The sequence below is a fragment of the Aristolochia californica genome, unplaced genomic scaffold, assembly GCF_029961685.1.
Source record: "Aristolochia californica isolate CCGP_79_NKW_82.1479 unplaced genomic scaffold, dmAriCali1.0.hap1 SCAF_14, whole genome shotgun sequence".
Taxonomy (NCBI): Eukaryota; Viridiplantae; Streptophyta; class Magnoliopsida; order Piperales; family Aristolochiaceae; genus Aristolochia; species Aristolochia californica.
The window spans coordinates 5,420,852-5,436,084 of NW_027181815.1; the positions used below are offsets into that span (position 1 = coordinate 5,420,852).

General features: G+C 40.9%; 2 protein-coding genes across 2 annotated transcripts; both read left to right on the top strand.

Annotated features, from left to right (window-relative positions):
• The first annotated feature begins 1,057 nt into the window (after positions 1-1,057).
• Positions 1,058-5,191, top strand: LOC137950043 (leucine-rich repeat receptor-like tyrosine-protein kinase PXC3). The gene is made up of 2 exons (XM_068796392.1): positions 1,058-4,379; positions 4,464-5,191. The coding sequence occupies exons 1-2, from the start codon at positions 2,033-2,035 to the stop codon at positions 4,787-4,789; spliced, it is 2,673 nt and encodes an 890-aa protein (XP_068652493.1). The 5' UTR covers positions 1,058-2,032; the 3' UTR covers positions 4,790-5,191.
• A 682-nt stretch (positions 5,192-5,873) lies between these two features.
• On the top strand, positions 5,874-13,009 carry LOC137949620 (DNA topoisomerase 2-like). The gene is made up of 21 exons (XM_068795722.1): positions 5,874-6,507; positions 7,114-7,406; positions 7,492-7,558; positions 7,652-7,922; positions 8,037-8,233; positions 8,317-8,526; positions 8,617-8,730; positions 8,818-8,931; positions 9,034-9,198; positions 9,282-9,467; positions 9,563-9,718; positions 9,874-10,007; positions 10,105-10,273; positions 10,370-10,549; positions 10,631-10,817; positions 10,910-10,959; positions 11,045-11,473; positions 11,556-11,727; positions 11,817-11,872; positions 11,957-12,065; positions 12,160-13,009. The coding sequence occupies exons 1-21, from the start codon at positions 5,926-5,928 to the stop codon at positions 12,726-12,728; spliced, it is 4,410 nt and encodes a 1,469-aa protein (XP_068651823.1). The 5' UTR covers positions 5,874-5,925; the 3' UTR covers positions 12,729-13,009.
• The last annotated feature ends 2,224 nt before the right edge of the window (positions 13,010-15,233 follow it).

The following is a 15,233-nucleotide window of genomic DNA, read 5'->3' on the forward strand; positions in this document are numbered from 1 at the left end:
TGGAGGGAGGTCGTCATTTGTCATCCGACATGGCTGTCCCTGCAGTGTTTCCTAGATGCCACTCCCCATATCGTGGGACCCTGTGTTCCTTCTACGTGAATTGCTCGCTCGCCCCTGTCCCTTCCATCTGAAATAACTTATCTTCAGAAAACTATTTAATGCATCCAAAGGCATGGTCATGTCCAGCCCAAAACCTTGCTTTGGTGGTAGGAGGTGCCTGCAGCCTTCAGCTTTCTGTCCAGTTAACTGTAACGCCTGTTTTTAGATAATAATCATACGTTGAGAGATTGATTAATAAACTTGAGACCCAGTTTGATTTGAGCCTGACCTCTCAGCTCCCTCCTGCTCTCAATCTTTTTGACAATTTGATGAAGAGACTTCCCAAATTACCAGCTGATTGGTGTCGTTTTTTAATATGCGAACTGTGATTTTCTAGGAATAATTAATAGAAATGGATGAAAGCATTACTCGCACCCCTAAATCCTGTTCCTGATTCCCTTGAACAAGGCCGGGAGAGTTCCCAAGAGTCTTATTAGAATCTCGAAGGCTTAAAACATAGTGCCCCCGAATTAATGCCCCAGACAGCATAAAATAGTTGAATTCTTAAGCTTATCTTCAGAATTTGTTATCATCAATGCATAATTAACGAATGGCCTGTGTAAAGTGAGTTGGGCTTTATACTATGTTCAAGGAATCATAGGTGAAAAAACAGAGGAAAAATTCAGTGCGAAGATAAAATGGTGGATAGAAGTTATTTTCCTACTTTCCTTTCTTTACTTTGTGAAGCAGTTGCAGTAGCTTCAGACCTGGCTCATGCAAGCAAAGGAAAAGCCCAAAATGAGATTCACATAGCTGGATCATATTTTTTAGCAGACCAAATCAAATAATCAGTCAAAAGAACCGGATTACCGATTTCTGGAATAAAGTAGGCTAGCAAATTGTTCTGCAAATCGATGCGGAAAACCACTTGCAGTCAGCTCTTGCGATCACGCCAGTTAACGATTGTCAAATTTTCGATACGGGAATATATGTGAAACTGCGCCGGACAGTGTTTGAATTAGTAGAAAATCTTTTAGTCCGGGAAGAAACTAATACGAATTTTATAGGATCAGGGTAGAAGAATTAGTGGCCTATATGAAGAAAAAAAAGGGGGAAAAAAGGAATGAGATCTAGTTGGAGACCCACTCTCTCTCACCCTGAAAGGCTGAAAGTATAATTGTTCCGCTGAAGATCTTCTGTTGACTGACGTATTGACCAGCGCTGTGCTTTTCTCGTGACGGAACTGGCCACCCCTTTTGCAGGAGGAAGGCTTTCATTTATTAGCGTCCAGTAAAGCAGGCTCCCCTCTGAGCTCGCTGCACTAGGACCGGCTCTAGCAGAAGTGGGAAATTTTTTAACAGGGCCTCTCCTCTGGTGTTGGATTTCGTGGTTTTTGGTGCTTGTTATGAGATTGAACGGAAGCCTTCTTCCTCATCTCGATGATGAAGTTTTCTTTTGAAAAGTAAGAAAATTGGGTTGTGAATAAAACTTCTTGGAGGATGCTGACATTGTAGCGGCGGGACCAGAAGCATAAGCTTTGAGGGAAGAAACATTCTCGATAAGGGACATGAGTTTTCTCCAGTGGTCGTGGTTTTTCCGGTAAAAGAGTAGGAGTTCGTCGGAGCTATTCTTTCTCCCTTATTTGCGCCAAAGAAGAATCATTGTAGCCATGTACAGAGGGAGTAGAGAAGAAGACTGGTTCTCGTTCTGAAGTCATCGTCACTGAAAGTTGCCTGCCTAGACAAAGTAGCATTTGTCTGGCGGGATTAACTGTAACCAGTGATCGCTTGTTTAATTTTTCTATCGAGGAAGAGTTTCTTCAATTTGGGAGCTCTTAGTTCCGTCTCCTATCTTGTTATAGTTCACGACTGACACAGAATAATATTCTGTAGTCCTTCCTTCTATCTGTTCGGAGATAAATGGGTTCGATGGGAAGGGATTGTTTGTTGACGGAAAGGGGGCCATTTTGATCGAAGCTTCGCTTGCAGAACATATGAACCCACTAATGGCCCTTCTCTGTTGGTTCTGTCTTTTACCGCTAGGCTTTTCAGTGATCAGCCAGTTTGTATCTTCTCAGCATAGCAATCACTTAACAATGTTGGCCCTTCAGAAAGAGTTGTCCGTGTTGGGTTGGGGTGTGAACAATTCTGACTACTGCGCTTGGATTGGAATAAGAAGCAACTCGAACGGATCGGTTGAAAGGCTTGAACTGCCTCGCCGGGAGCTGAAAGGTAACATCTTCGTAATCTCAGAGCTCAAAGCATTAAAATGGTTAGATCTTTCTCTTAATTGCTTCGGAGGCGCAATTCCTGATATTTTTGGGAGATTGTCAAAACTTGAGTATCTAGATTTATCTGGAAATCAATTTGTAAGCTCAATACCGTCTGAGTTGGGCAGCATAATGAATCTCAAATCATTAAACCTCTCAGACAACATGCTTACGGGAACGATCCCCAGTGAACTACGAAATCTTGAAAAACTGCAAGAACTTCAATTATCAGGAAACAGATTAAACGGTACTATCCCAAATTGGGTTGGGAGTCTAACTGAGTTGAGAGTCTTTACGGCGTATGAGAACTTCTTAGGCGGACGCATTCCAGAAAATCTGGGGTTGTTTTCTGAACTTGAAGTGCTGAACCTTCACTCGAACCTGCTTATGGGACCCATCCCTAAGAATCTTTTTGCATCAGGGACATTACAAGTTCTAGTCTTGACTATGAACAATTTAGAGGGTAATCTTCCCGACTCGATTGGAACTTGTAAAAGCCTTTCAAATCTTCGAATTGGGAATAACAAGCTTGTTGGGGGCATTCCTAAAGATATTGGTAACATTGGCAGCCTTGCCTACTTTGAAGCAGATAATAACATTCTTTATGGGGAAATAGTCCCAGAGTTTGCTAGATGTTCTAATCTCACTCTCCTGAATTTAGCTAATAATGGATTTATGGGACCTTTACCCGATGAGCTTGGGGGGCTCGTAAACCTGCAAGAGTTGATTGTTTCTGGCAATAGTCTAATCGGGGACATACCCAAGTCTCTCTCGAGTTGTAAAAATCTGAACAAGCTTGATCTTAGTAATAATCGATTCAATGGTACCATACCTGAGGAGCTCTGCATCATGTCAAGGTTGCAGTTTCTATATCTGAGTGAGAACTCAATCAGAGGGGAGATACCTCATGAGATTGGGAACTGTGTAAGATTGCTTGAATTGCAAATGGGTAGTAACTATTTGACAGGTAGCATCCCTCCTGAGATTGGTCGGATCAAGAATCTGCAGATAGCTTTGAATTTGAGCTTCAACCATCTTCATGGACCACTTCCACGAGAACTGGGGAGGCTAGACAAGTTGGTCTCGCTGGATGTCTCAAACAACCAGCTCTCAGGGAACATTCCCTCTGACCTTAAGGGCATGATGAGCTTGATAGAGGTGGACTTCTCAAATAATATGCTGACGGGTCCAGTGCCTACTTTTGGACCTTTCCAGAAGGCCTCGAGTGCAAACTTTTCAGGCAATAAAGGGCTATGTGGAGATCCGTTGAGCTCCTCTTGTGGGAGTTCATTTGGTGCTGATCATGACTATAGCCAGCACACAGTATCATACAAGACCATATTAGTGGTTATAGGTTCTGGATTGGCTGTCTTTGTCATGGTGACAGTTGTTGTTTTGTTGTTCGTGATGAGAGAGAAACAAGAAAGGGTTGCCAAGGCAGCTTCTGATGCAATTGATGAGAGCCAGTATCCCCCTGCCATTATAGCAAGTAATATCTTTGTGGAGAACTTGAAACAAGCTGTAGATTTTGAATGTTGTGTTAAAGCAACTCTTAAGGATTCAAATAAAATGTTTACTGGGACTTTTAGCACCGTGTATAAGGCTGTTATGCCATCAGGGCTTGTTCTCTCTGTAAAAAGGCTCAAATCAATGGATAGAACCGTAAGCCACCACCAGAATAAAATGATCAGGGAGCTTGAGAGGCTTGGAAAACTCTGCCATGATAATCTCATGAGGCCCATCGGGTTTGTAATATATGAAGATGTTGCCCTGTTGCTTCACAACTACATGCCTAATAGTACTTTGTCTCAGCTTCTTCAGACCTCCACTAGAAGCGAGTTTGAGCCAGATTGGCCAAGAAGACTTTCTATAGCAGTTGGAGCAGCTGAAGGGTTGGCATATCTTCATCATGTAGCTATTATTCATCTTGATATCTCATCAGGTAATATTCTCCTCGATGCCAACTTCAAATCTTTGGTTGGAGAGGTTGAGATTTCAAAGCTACTGGACCCATCAAAAGGCACAGCAAGCATTAGCGCTGTTGCCGGTTCATTTGGCTATATCCCTCCAGGTATGATACATTTGTTCATTTGTCTTTCTTCCTATTCTTTTACTTCTCTGTTAATTTACTTTGTTTTCTCCCCCATTTTATCAGAATATGCCTATACCATGCAAGTAACTGTACCGGGTAATGTCTATAGCTATGGAGTTGTGTTGCTTGAAATCCTCACAAGCCGAACCCCAGTGGATGAGGCATTTGGTGATGGAGTTGATCTGGTCAAGTGGGTCTACAGCGCACCAACTAGGGGAGAGACTCCAGAGCAGATACTGGACGTGAAGCTAAGCACTGTATCTTTTACTTGGAGGAAGCAAATGCTTGCAGTTCTAAAAGTAGCCTTGCTCTGCACGGACTCTACACCAGCCAAAAGACCCAAAATGAAGAAAGTGGTGGAGATGCTCAAGGAAGTTGAACAAAACTGACAGGGCATGTATCCTTTCTGGGTGTGGTGCCAAATTGATTAAAAAACTGATACTTGTGCTATTCTTGATTGGCTGGAGACAACTTAGGCTGTTTGAGTAGCTAGAATTAGATAGATATTATGTGCTGAGAGCACAAACCGAGAAGCCATGGATTCATGATACAGAGATCTGAACTACTGAAGGACTCATTAAGGGTGTGTATCGGTTGGGTTCAGAGGAAGTGGGTATATATTTTTGAAGTCTCAGCTGTTTGAGGATCTAAGTTCGCGTGTAAGTTTTTGAAAGGAATGTTGGTACTCTTCTGTAAGCTATATTTTTGGAGAACTGAAGATGCATATTCTTCTTTGCAGAATTCTATCCATAAATTCTTGCAATGACTGTAGAAGTCATCAAACTACAGAAATGAAGACAAAAAGGAATATTACTCTGATCTTTTTTAACTTTCGGGAGCATTGCTCCCAATGCTTCAAATCTTCTACAAATAATTCCCTAATCTTCCAAAATGCTGCCGGACCCCTCTGAACACTGAAATGAGAGTAAAACATAGCCAGAGTTTTATTTCTTGTTCTCCTCTGTGTTTCTTTGATGTGGATTGAAAGGTTTCCCGTCCTTCTCTCCGTTCCACCTGTCTTTTTTTATTTAAGAACAGTTTATTAGAAGCTGAATATTACACATTTACACTATAAAACAAAACGGGCTTCGACCTAAATCTGGGCCGTTACAAGAGAATAACAAACTAGACACCCGAGGGGACGGGAAGAATCGCTCAAAAGAAGGCCCACATAAAAATCGCTCTATAGAAGGCCCACATATGAATCGCACCCTTCAGCCCAAAACCCTCATGCCGGTTTCATCCGAAACGAATCGCACGTGCAAGTGCACCTGGACTACTGAAGATTTCAAAATAAGAACCGAGAGCCGATCGATCGCTGACAACTCCAATCAACCGTCCATTTTAAATGCCTCGCATTTCAAATTCAAATCATGCTACCGTTGGCTCTCGGTCTTTTCCCTCCTGCGTCTGCACAACAATAAAGCCCGCCTCTGTCTCCCCTTCCCCTTCCACTCCAAGATCAGTGCTTTCTTTCTGCATCAAGACACAATCTCGTTGTCTGCCTCCCCTTCCCCAGACCACCATGGCCGGCGCCACCCAAAAGAAGCTGCCTTTACAGACCAGCAGCGCCTTCAACTCCACCTCTGGCAATGCCGCTCCCCCGCTTGGCAAGAAAACCATTGAAGAGACATATCAGAAGAAAACACAGCTAGAACACATCCTTCTTCGTCCTGACACGTACATCGGATCCATTGAGAAACACACCCAAACTCTGTGGGTCTATGAGTCCGGGGAAATATTTTATCGTTCCATTACCTATGTCCCTGGCCTTTACAAGATCTTTGATGAGATCCTCGTCAATGCCGCTGATAACAAGCAACGTGACCCCTTTATGGATTCCGTGAAAGTCGATATTGATGCTGAGCAGAATTGTATTAGTGTTTACAATAATGGGGCCGGTGTCCCTGTGGAGATGCACCAAGAAGAAGGTGTCTATGTGCCTGAGTTGATTTTTGGTCATCTGTTGACAAGTAGTAATTATGATGATACCGTAAAGAAAACTACTGGTGGCAGAAATGGGTATGGCGCTAAGCTAACCAATATATTTTCGACGGAGTTTATCATTCAGACGGCGGATGGGAGGCGTCTAAAGAAGTATAAGCAGGTAGTTTGGATCTTCGGTTTTGCTTTTAATGCGTTATTTGTCTTCAGTTTAGATCTTGGTTTTTATCTTTTCCTCCTTTTCCCTCATGTTAGCTCTGTTTGTGCTTCTCACGTTAACGCTCCTGGAGAAGTAACACTACCCCTTATTTTGTTTGGTTGATCATTTTATTTCAATCATTAGGGTTTCTTACTTCTTGTTCCAAATATTTTCCTTTTTCGAGATTTTATGCAATGACTAACATTTAGTAGTTTGCCGGTATGCCCTTGCAAGTAATCGAAATGTTTATCAGGTATTTTCTTTAATTTCTCATCGCATTTTTTGAGATGTGGTATCTTATCGTCTTTGGTGAATGTTTTGTTTCTTGAAATTGTATTTCTTAACCTTACATAGCACCTTGAAATTATTCGTTTACTTTTTAAAGATTGAAGGGATTTGAAAATTGAAATAGAGAATGATAAAATTGCCACCGGCTTTGTTCGCCATTTATATACGTATATGTTCTTCTTCTTTTCAAGAAGTAAGTCTCAACAGTTCAATATCTCTCTACAAGAATTCACTACCAACGTAGCCTTGTTTACTGTTTGCTATGGTCTTCCTTTTGCAAAGGTTTTCTCCGACAACATGGGAAACAAATCGGAGCCCGTCATTACCAAGTGCAAGGAAAGTGAAAACTGGACGAAAATTACATTTAAACCTGATCTGGCTAAATTCAACATGACTCATCTGGAAGACGATGTCGTTGCACTAATGAAGAAGAGAGTGGTGGACTTGGCTGGGACGCTGGGAAAGACTGTTAAAGTTGAATTAAATGGACAAAGGGTACCAGTTAAGTCATTTCAAGATTATGTCAATCTCTATCTTAAATCTGCCAACAAATCCAGAGAAGAGGAGCTCCCCAGGTTTGTTCTAGCATATAATAAGATTCCCCATTCAACATTTTCTCAAGAACCAAAAGTCTCTTATCTTGCTTGTTCTCCAAAACAGAATCATAGAGAAAGTAAACGACAGATGGGAAGTTTGTGCAAGTCTCAGTGATGGGCATTTTCAACAGGTACGAAAAGAACATTTTGAAGAGGTTTAATGGGTGCCGTGATATTAAACATGAAAAATGGGAACTAATTATCCTCTTGAGTTTCTCTACCAGGTCAGCTTTGTAAATGGAATTGCCACAATCAAGGGTGGAACGCATGTGGAATACGTTACCAACCAGATTACGAACCACTTAGTGACTGTTGTGAATAAGAAAAACAAGAACGCCCACTTGAAACCACATGCTGCGAGAAATCATTTGTGGGTCTTTGTCAATGCACTAATTGACAACCCAGCGTTTGATTCACAAACAAAAGAAACCTTGACAACTCGTCAAAGCTCCTTCGGATCAAAATGCGAACTTTCAGATGATTTCCTTAAAAAGGGTCAGGCTCTTTCTCCTTTTTATTCCTCTTAATAGTTTTTTTTTTTTCATATTAGAAAGGAGAACAAAAAAAAAAGCAACAAAGATTTAGTCGTTTGTCTTTTTTGTGTTTCAGTCTCTAGGTCTGGCATCGTGGAGAGTCTTCTATCTTGGGCCAATTTTAAGCAGAGCAAAGAACTTAAGAAAACGGATGGAAGCAAGAAACAGAGAGTATCTGTTGAGAAGCTCAAAGATGCTAACGAGGCTGGTGGGAAGAACTCTGATAAGTGTACACTGATATTAACAGAAGGAGACTCAGCAAAGACTCTTGCGGTAGACAATATTAACTATAGTGACATCATTGTAAGGCAATCATGAACTATAGAGTAACCAGTTATTGTATGTGATATTTACAGGTTGCAGGCATTGATGTGGTGGGTAGTGACCTCTACGGTGTGTTCCCACTTCGAGGGAAACTTCTCAATGTGAGAGAAGCATCCCATAAGCAATTGATGGAGAACGCTGAAATTCAAAACATTAAACAAATTTTAGGTCTGCAGCAGAACAAACAATACGAGAATGTCAAATCTTTGAGATATGGCCATATAATGATTATGACTGATCAGGTAAGTTTTGGACAGGTGGGTTCTAAAATTCCGCCATCTTTCATTTAGATCTAATGTGATGTTTTTTTTCTTTAAATCCTTTCACGACAGGATCATGATGGATCCCATATCAAGGGTCTGCTGATCAATTTCTTTCATTCGTGCTGGCCTTCATTGCTCAGAATCCCTTCTTTCTTGGTGGAGTTCATCACGCCTATTGTTAAGGTTAAGACAAAGACTGCTTTTAGATAAGGTTCTCAGTGATGGATTTTTTACTCAGCGATCACTAACATAATAATCTGTGATGTGCAGGCAACCAATAACAAAACTAGGAAAATCTTGTCATTCTATACCATGCCCGAATATGAGACATGGAAGGAAAGCTTGGGAGGAAACGCCAAAGGTTGGAGTGTAAAGTATTATAAGGTCTGTTTTGAGAAGCGAGCTCCTCCTGGCCAACTTGATTGATTATTCCATCCTATATGCCTTTCAACTATTTACTGATGCCTATCATATCTCTGCTGACAGGGGTTGGGGACAAATACGAGTGAGGAAGGGAGACAGTATTTCAGAGAAATTGGCAAACACAAGAAGGATTTCGTATGGGCTGATGATCAAGATGGGGACGCAATTGAGCTTGCATTTAGCAAGAAAAAGATCGAGGCAAGGAAAGATTGGCTTCGCCAGTTTGAGGTACGTTGTGCAATACGAGAAATTGGGAGTCACTTGGCTCCTTTCTGAAATCTGTAAATGAAGGAACTATTTGTTTCATTCAGCCGGGGACCCACCTTGATCAGAAGGAGAAACTCATCAAATACAGTGATTTTGTCAACAAGGAGCTGATATTGTTTTCAATGGCGGATTTACAACGTTCCATACCATCTATGGTTGATGGTCTGAAGCCGGGCCAGAGGAAGATTCTTTTCTGTTCTTTCAAGAGAAACTTTGTGAAGGAGATTAAGGTGCGGTTTCCTTCATCGAGTTGCATTCAAAATTTCTTTGATTATGAAGAAGTGGACTGAAGTAATCGCTTGTATTCGATTTCTGATCAATACAGGTTTCCCAATTTTCTGGTTTTGTGTCTGAGCACTCAGCTTACCATCATGGTGAGCAGAGTCTCAATGCTACCATCATTGGGATGGCGCAGAATTTTGTTGGCAGTAACAACATTAATCTTCTACAACCTAACGGGCAGTTTGGAAGTCGCCAACAGGTATAGCCAGGCGTCGAAGAACCCACTTTTAAGAGTTCTTATCCTAGTTCTACTCATGTCTAGGAAACAGGCCTTTAAAAACTGAAGTTCAGAGAATATTGATGTCTCCTTTCTAAATAACTAATCTGTTTTCCCTCAAAATGTTTCTGTCACAGGGGGGCAAAGATCATGCAAGCGCTAGATATATTTATACTTGTCTGTCGCCTTTGACACGATATTTGTTCCCGAAGGACGATGACATTCTTCTGGACTACTTGAATGAGGATGGGCAGTATATCGAGCCTACTTGGTAAAAAAGCAAAGAAACTAGATCACTGTTAAACTTCAAACACCTTCCATGATCACGGAAGATCATTTTTCAAGGTTCGTCTTTAATGTGATTTCAGGTACATGCCCATTATACCTACGGTTCTTGTAAATGGAAGCGAAGGAATTGGAACTGGTTGGAGCACTTACATACCCAACTACAATCCACGGGACATTGTCGCAAACGTGAAACGCTTGTTAAGTGGTGAATCCATGGTGCCCATGCACCCTTGGTACAAAGGATTCAAGGTAACTTTATCCTGTTTATCTTTATCATTTCGAAGCTTTTGATTTCTTGAACACGAAGATTAATGTGCTAAACTAGATGATACCTGAATGCATTAGGGCATGATCGAAAAATCGACGTCCAAGGAATCATATACCATCAGTGGGATCATAGAGGAAGTTGATGAAACGGCTTTGAGGATAACGGAGCTGCCAATCAGAAGATGGACTGATGAATATGACACGTTCTTGAAGGCCTCAGTCATCGGTAGTGATAAAACCAAGGATCCATTCATAACGGTAAACTTTGACCCGTATCTCTTGGTAGTACAACCGTGAATAATTTTGGTAATTCCTGCTGATAAATTCCGGTGTTTTCAGGACTTCAATAACAGCTGTGGTGTCACTTCAATCCGTTTTGATATTTTCCTCACTGAGGAGACCATGAAATCTGTTAAGCAAGAGGGACTGATGAAAAAGTTCAGGCTAACTTCTACAAGTAGTACGAGTAACATGCACTTGTTTGATTCTACAGGAGTCATCAAAAAGTATGACAACCCTGAACAGAGTAAGTTGATGGAGTTCTTCTTGCTAATCAGATACTTTATCGAGTTCTTCTTGTATCTATCTCCGATTCTGATCTGTTCTGTTTTTTTTCAGTCTTGGAGGAGTTCGTCCCTTTAAGGCTTGAATATTATGTGAAAAGAAAGGTGAGCCTTCGTTTATGTTCGTAAGAACGAATTGTTCTTTGTTTTGTGCAATGAACAATACTTGACTTTTGCTATAATTTTGTAGAAAGCGATGCTCGAGAATCTTGAACTTGATTTCTTAAAAGTGGATAACAAAGTCAGATTCATCCTGGGCGTGGTGCAAGGAGAGATTGTTGTCAATAACAGGAAGAGAGCCGATCTGTTCCTCGAGTTGAAACAGAAGGGTTTCACTCCATTTCCGAACAAACCGAAGAATAGTGAAACTGTAAATAGAGAAGATGCTGCTGAGTCAGATGAGGCTGAAGGAGAGCAGGAGGTAGCCGCCACAGTAGCAGTGCAGGCAAGCGATTACGATTATCTGCTCTCGATGCCTATTGGAAACTTGATTCTTGAAAAGGTGCAAGAGCTTTTGGCTCATCAGGATAAAATAAAAAAAGAGGTCGAGGAACTCAAGGGAGAGACTCCAGAGGGTTTATGGATGAGGGATCTTGATGCTTTTCTCCAGGAACTCGATGTATGTATCCCTGATTATCATAAAATGTAAATTTCCTTGTACTTGTTTCATTCATCCTTCAAACCTTCGACTTCTCATGCAGAAGCAAGACGAGAGAGATGCAGCAGCGATGCAGGAAATTGTGGGGACCCGAAAAGGTAGCTCGAAAGTTTCTCGACAAGTGAAGAACCAAAGGAAAAATAACACGAAAAAGGTCAATAATCCCGAGACAATACCTGAGTCTGCCATGCCAGATGATGAGCCCATCGAGATGGGTAAGCTAGAACAATTGTTAAAGATTTGCTTCATGACGATAAAGAGACTGGAATTTGATAAGGATTGATAAGGATTACCTGTTCTGTAGGAGGGCCAGCAAAACCCGAAGGCAGGGGACGACCGAAGAAACCTGCAGCAAAAAAGGTTGGTGATTTTGATGTTCCACTATGTTGACAGATATTTGTTTTGAGATTCTCTGCTGATCTTCTGAATTGGGTATTTCATCAGCAAGAAAAAACTGCATCGGTTGATACTGATGAGGATGATGACGACATTCCCGAGCTGAGACAACGTCTGGCTGCGTATAACCTAGATTCTCCGCCCTCTGATAAAACAGGTTTTTTATCGAGCGAATCAGCCCGTGTATTTCCGGGTTTTTTTTTTTGCCCGCTTTCTCGCGGTGGTTTTAATTGTCTCCGTTTATCTGGCAGCCATGGAGACCGAGGAACCAAAGAATGAGCCCGCCAAAAGGACCACCTCAAGAAAGCCTCCCTCAACAATCACTGAGATTTCAGATGATGAAAACGACGAGGCCATGGAAGTTATCCCAGAAGAAGACAGCGAGCCAGAGCCTGCCCAAAAAGGTGGTAAGAAGGGAGGAAGAAAACCTGCTAATGCGCATGCAAAAACAGGGCAGGAGCAAGCGAGAAAGCGAGGAACGGCGGCCGGCGCAGGGAAGAAGACGCTGTTGACCGAGAAACTGATGACTGAAATGCTGAAGCCGTCTGAAACTTCAACAATCTCGCCGGAGAAGAAGGTGAGGAAGATGAGGGCCTCTCCGTTCAATAAGAAGAGCGGGAGCGGGTCCATGCTGGAAAAGAAAATTGAGGAAGAGGAGGAAGAAAGCTCCCCTGATTCATCGGCGGCCGCCGTTGTGGCCCCGAGGGCCCGACCGCAGAGGGCGAACAGGGTGCAGACCAAGTACGTTGTGAGCGACTCGGAGAGTGAAGAAGCGGCTGCGACGGATGATTCTGAATTCGACGGGGCGGATGATTTCTAGTCCCAGTCTTGCAGTATCTGTTGTATGAAAAGACAGACAATTGTTCATTGTTTGCAGAGTGGAATTTGTGGCTTTATGAGACAGAGCGGAGAGAAAAGGAGTGAAAATCTTAAGAAAGAGAGAAGATCGAAATTCTCATGGAAGTGAAGTTGTTCTTCATATAGAAAATGGTTGGGGTAAGATTTCGTTGGCTTTAGAATTGAGGAAACCTCTGTGCATCATTAACTGTCGAGCTATTGTAATCTTATAGAAATATGATTGGGTTCTACCTTTTCTTCTTATACAAAGACTTCCTTCTGAGCATGTATGATTCATTATGGAGGCAGATTCTCAACAATATGGGTTTGATCCTCATCCTCGGATTCCTACTGACATTCCATCATATAGAATTTCAAATATTTGGCAGGATATCTACAAATGCAAGCAACCTCTGCAATCTCAGATTCCAGGCTCAATGATGAACATCTATCAAATTCTAGACAAACATTTAAATTGGTGATGCATCAATAAACTCTCAATTCTCGAGAATATAAATCTTGCCAATAAATAAGAATGTTTTTGTTCTTTAAATGCACGAGACAGGGTAGCATGGAATCCACAACTGAGAAAAGCTTTGCATGACTCAGTAGCACTACAAGAGGTAGAATTGCTTTCCAGACTTGGAAGGTATACACAACAGTCTTCAAGACAGGATGAACCAATTTAAGTTGCTATTCCTGTAGTTCACTTTACTTCTAAATAATCTAGCAGCAGTGCTACCTGTAGGGCTCATCTTGGTCGCAAACTATTTGTTCCTACCAAAGTCCTACAAGGTATATGAGGAGCTATTTGTATCCAGTGGTGAATAGCCTCTGTAAAGTTTGTGATGCTCAAGGAAAAACAGTGGATCACATCCTTGTGCACTACTCCTTCAAGGTATGGGATGAAATTTTCAATAAGTTTCGAGTTCAACTCTGCATGCCAGCCAGCTTCATACATTAAGCTTTTCCCAAAGCTCCATGTAGAATCTCACTTAACCAAGTAAGACCCTTTGGAAGTCGGCAATGGTGGCCATCCCCTATTGCCTATGAAAGAAACAAAAAAATGATGGAGCAACTAGCTCCATTAGCAGTGTGATTGAAGCAGTTTTGCATAATAGTTTTTTATGAAATAACACCTACAAGGGCCTCCCTCTATTCTAGATCTATTATCTACCAAAATTGGAAGCTCATACCAAAATTGCCATCTCTTTTTTTCCAACCCTGGCTGCAAAAAATTTGTGGCAGTTACAAAGCTACCCTTAATTTTTTAATTTAAGAAATCACCAATATTAAAAAAACAAGGAGATTCTTCACTTGAACAAAGGTATCTGGGGAGACAATTTTAATTGTAGCATAGAATCATATTAGGTTTTGGTTAATTTACACCTTTATTACTTTTATCTATTTCATATTCAATATGTTATTAAATATGTTTCATTAACTTTGGACAAATATTATAAGGTTATGTTAAAAATTTAATGAGTCATGCACTAACACAGAGATGGCCAAGCATGCAAGGCTTGGGGCAAATGACAAAAAATGAGGACTAAAAGCAAGAAAATAAGGCAGAGACGGTGTTGGATTTTCAACCTCATCATGGGATCTTATCATTTCAAAAAAAAAAAACCTCATCATGGGTTCCCGTGGGAACAGCTATCAGGCAAGTGCATGACACAAGAATGGGTTTTCAAAAACCTGACCCATGTCATGCCCACCTCTACCCCATCCTTAAGGACTTGCATTCATGTCCAAGGAATGCATGTATATTTGTAACCCTATAATTAATGGCAGTTGTTGGTTGGGGACTCTTTGCTCCTTACTGTAGCTTGACTAAACTCCTCTTCCTCTTTCTGTATTTTGTAATATTTCAACTATATTAACAATAAAAACAACCATAACTTTACCATTTCAAATAAAAATAGTTTCATAGAAACAAATTACATAACTTAGTATTATCAAAGTATCTTACCAAAATGTTACAAAAGTTACTACTGAATAATTACCAGAACCAACATTTCCCTATGAGAAAAAACAATAAATCCACCATAAAACCTTAACCTTAATTTAAGTAACACATTGAACCACAAGAAAGATTAATCTTAAAACACAGCACCCTACAATGGACTAACTGCATACAGGGCGTACCACCTTTCCCAAGTTCATTAATAAAAAATATTAGCACAAGGTCAATGAAAATAGTTTTATAGAAGTACTAACATCAAGGGAAAAATGGGTATTGTGACTGAAAAACATCAATGAGGAAGAAAAAGAAGAACACAACCTAAATTAATAGAATTGACATAAGAAAATGATCACATTATCTCTGTGGGTCGACAAAATCAAATCACATAACCTGTTCTGGTACCATCTTGAATTTCTGAAAAAGATAAATAATTTATTGACTTGGTTATAATTAAGTACAATGGGTTTTAATTTATAATAGAGAAAACAAGTAGAATTGTATTACAATTAAAACCATTTTCAA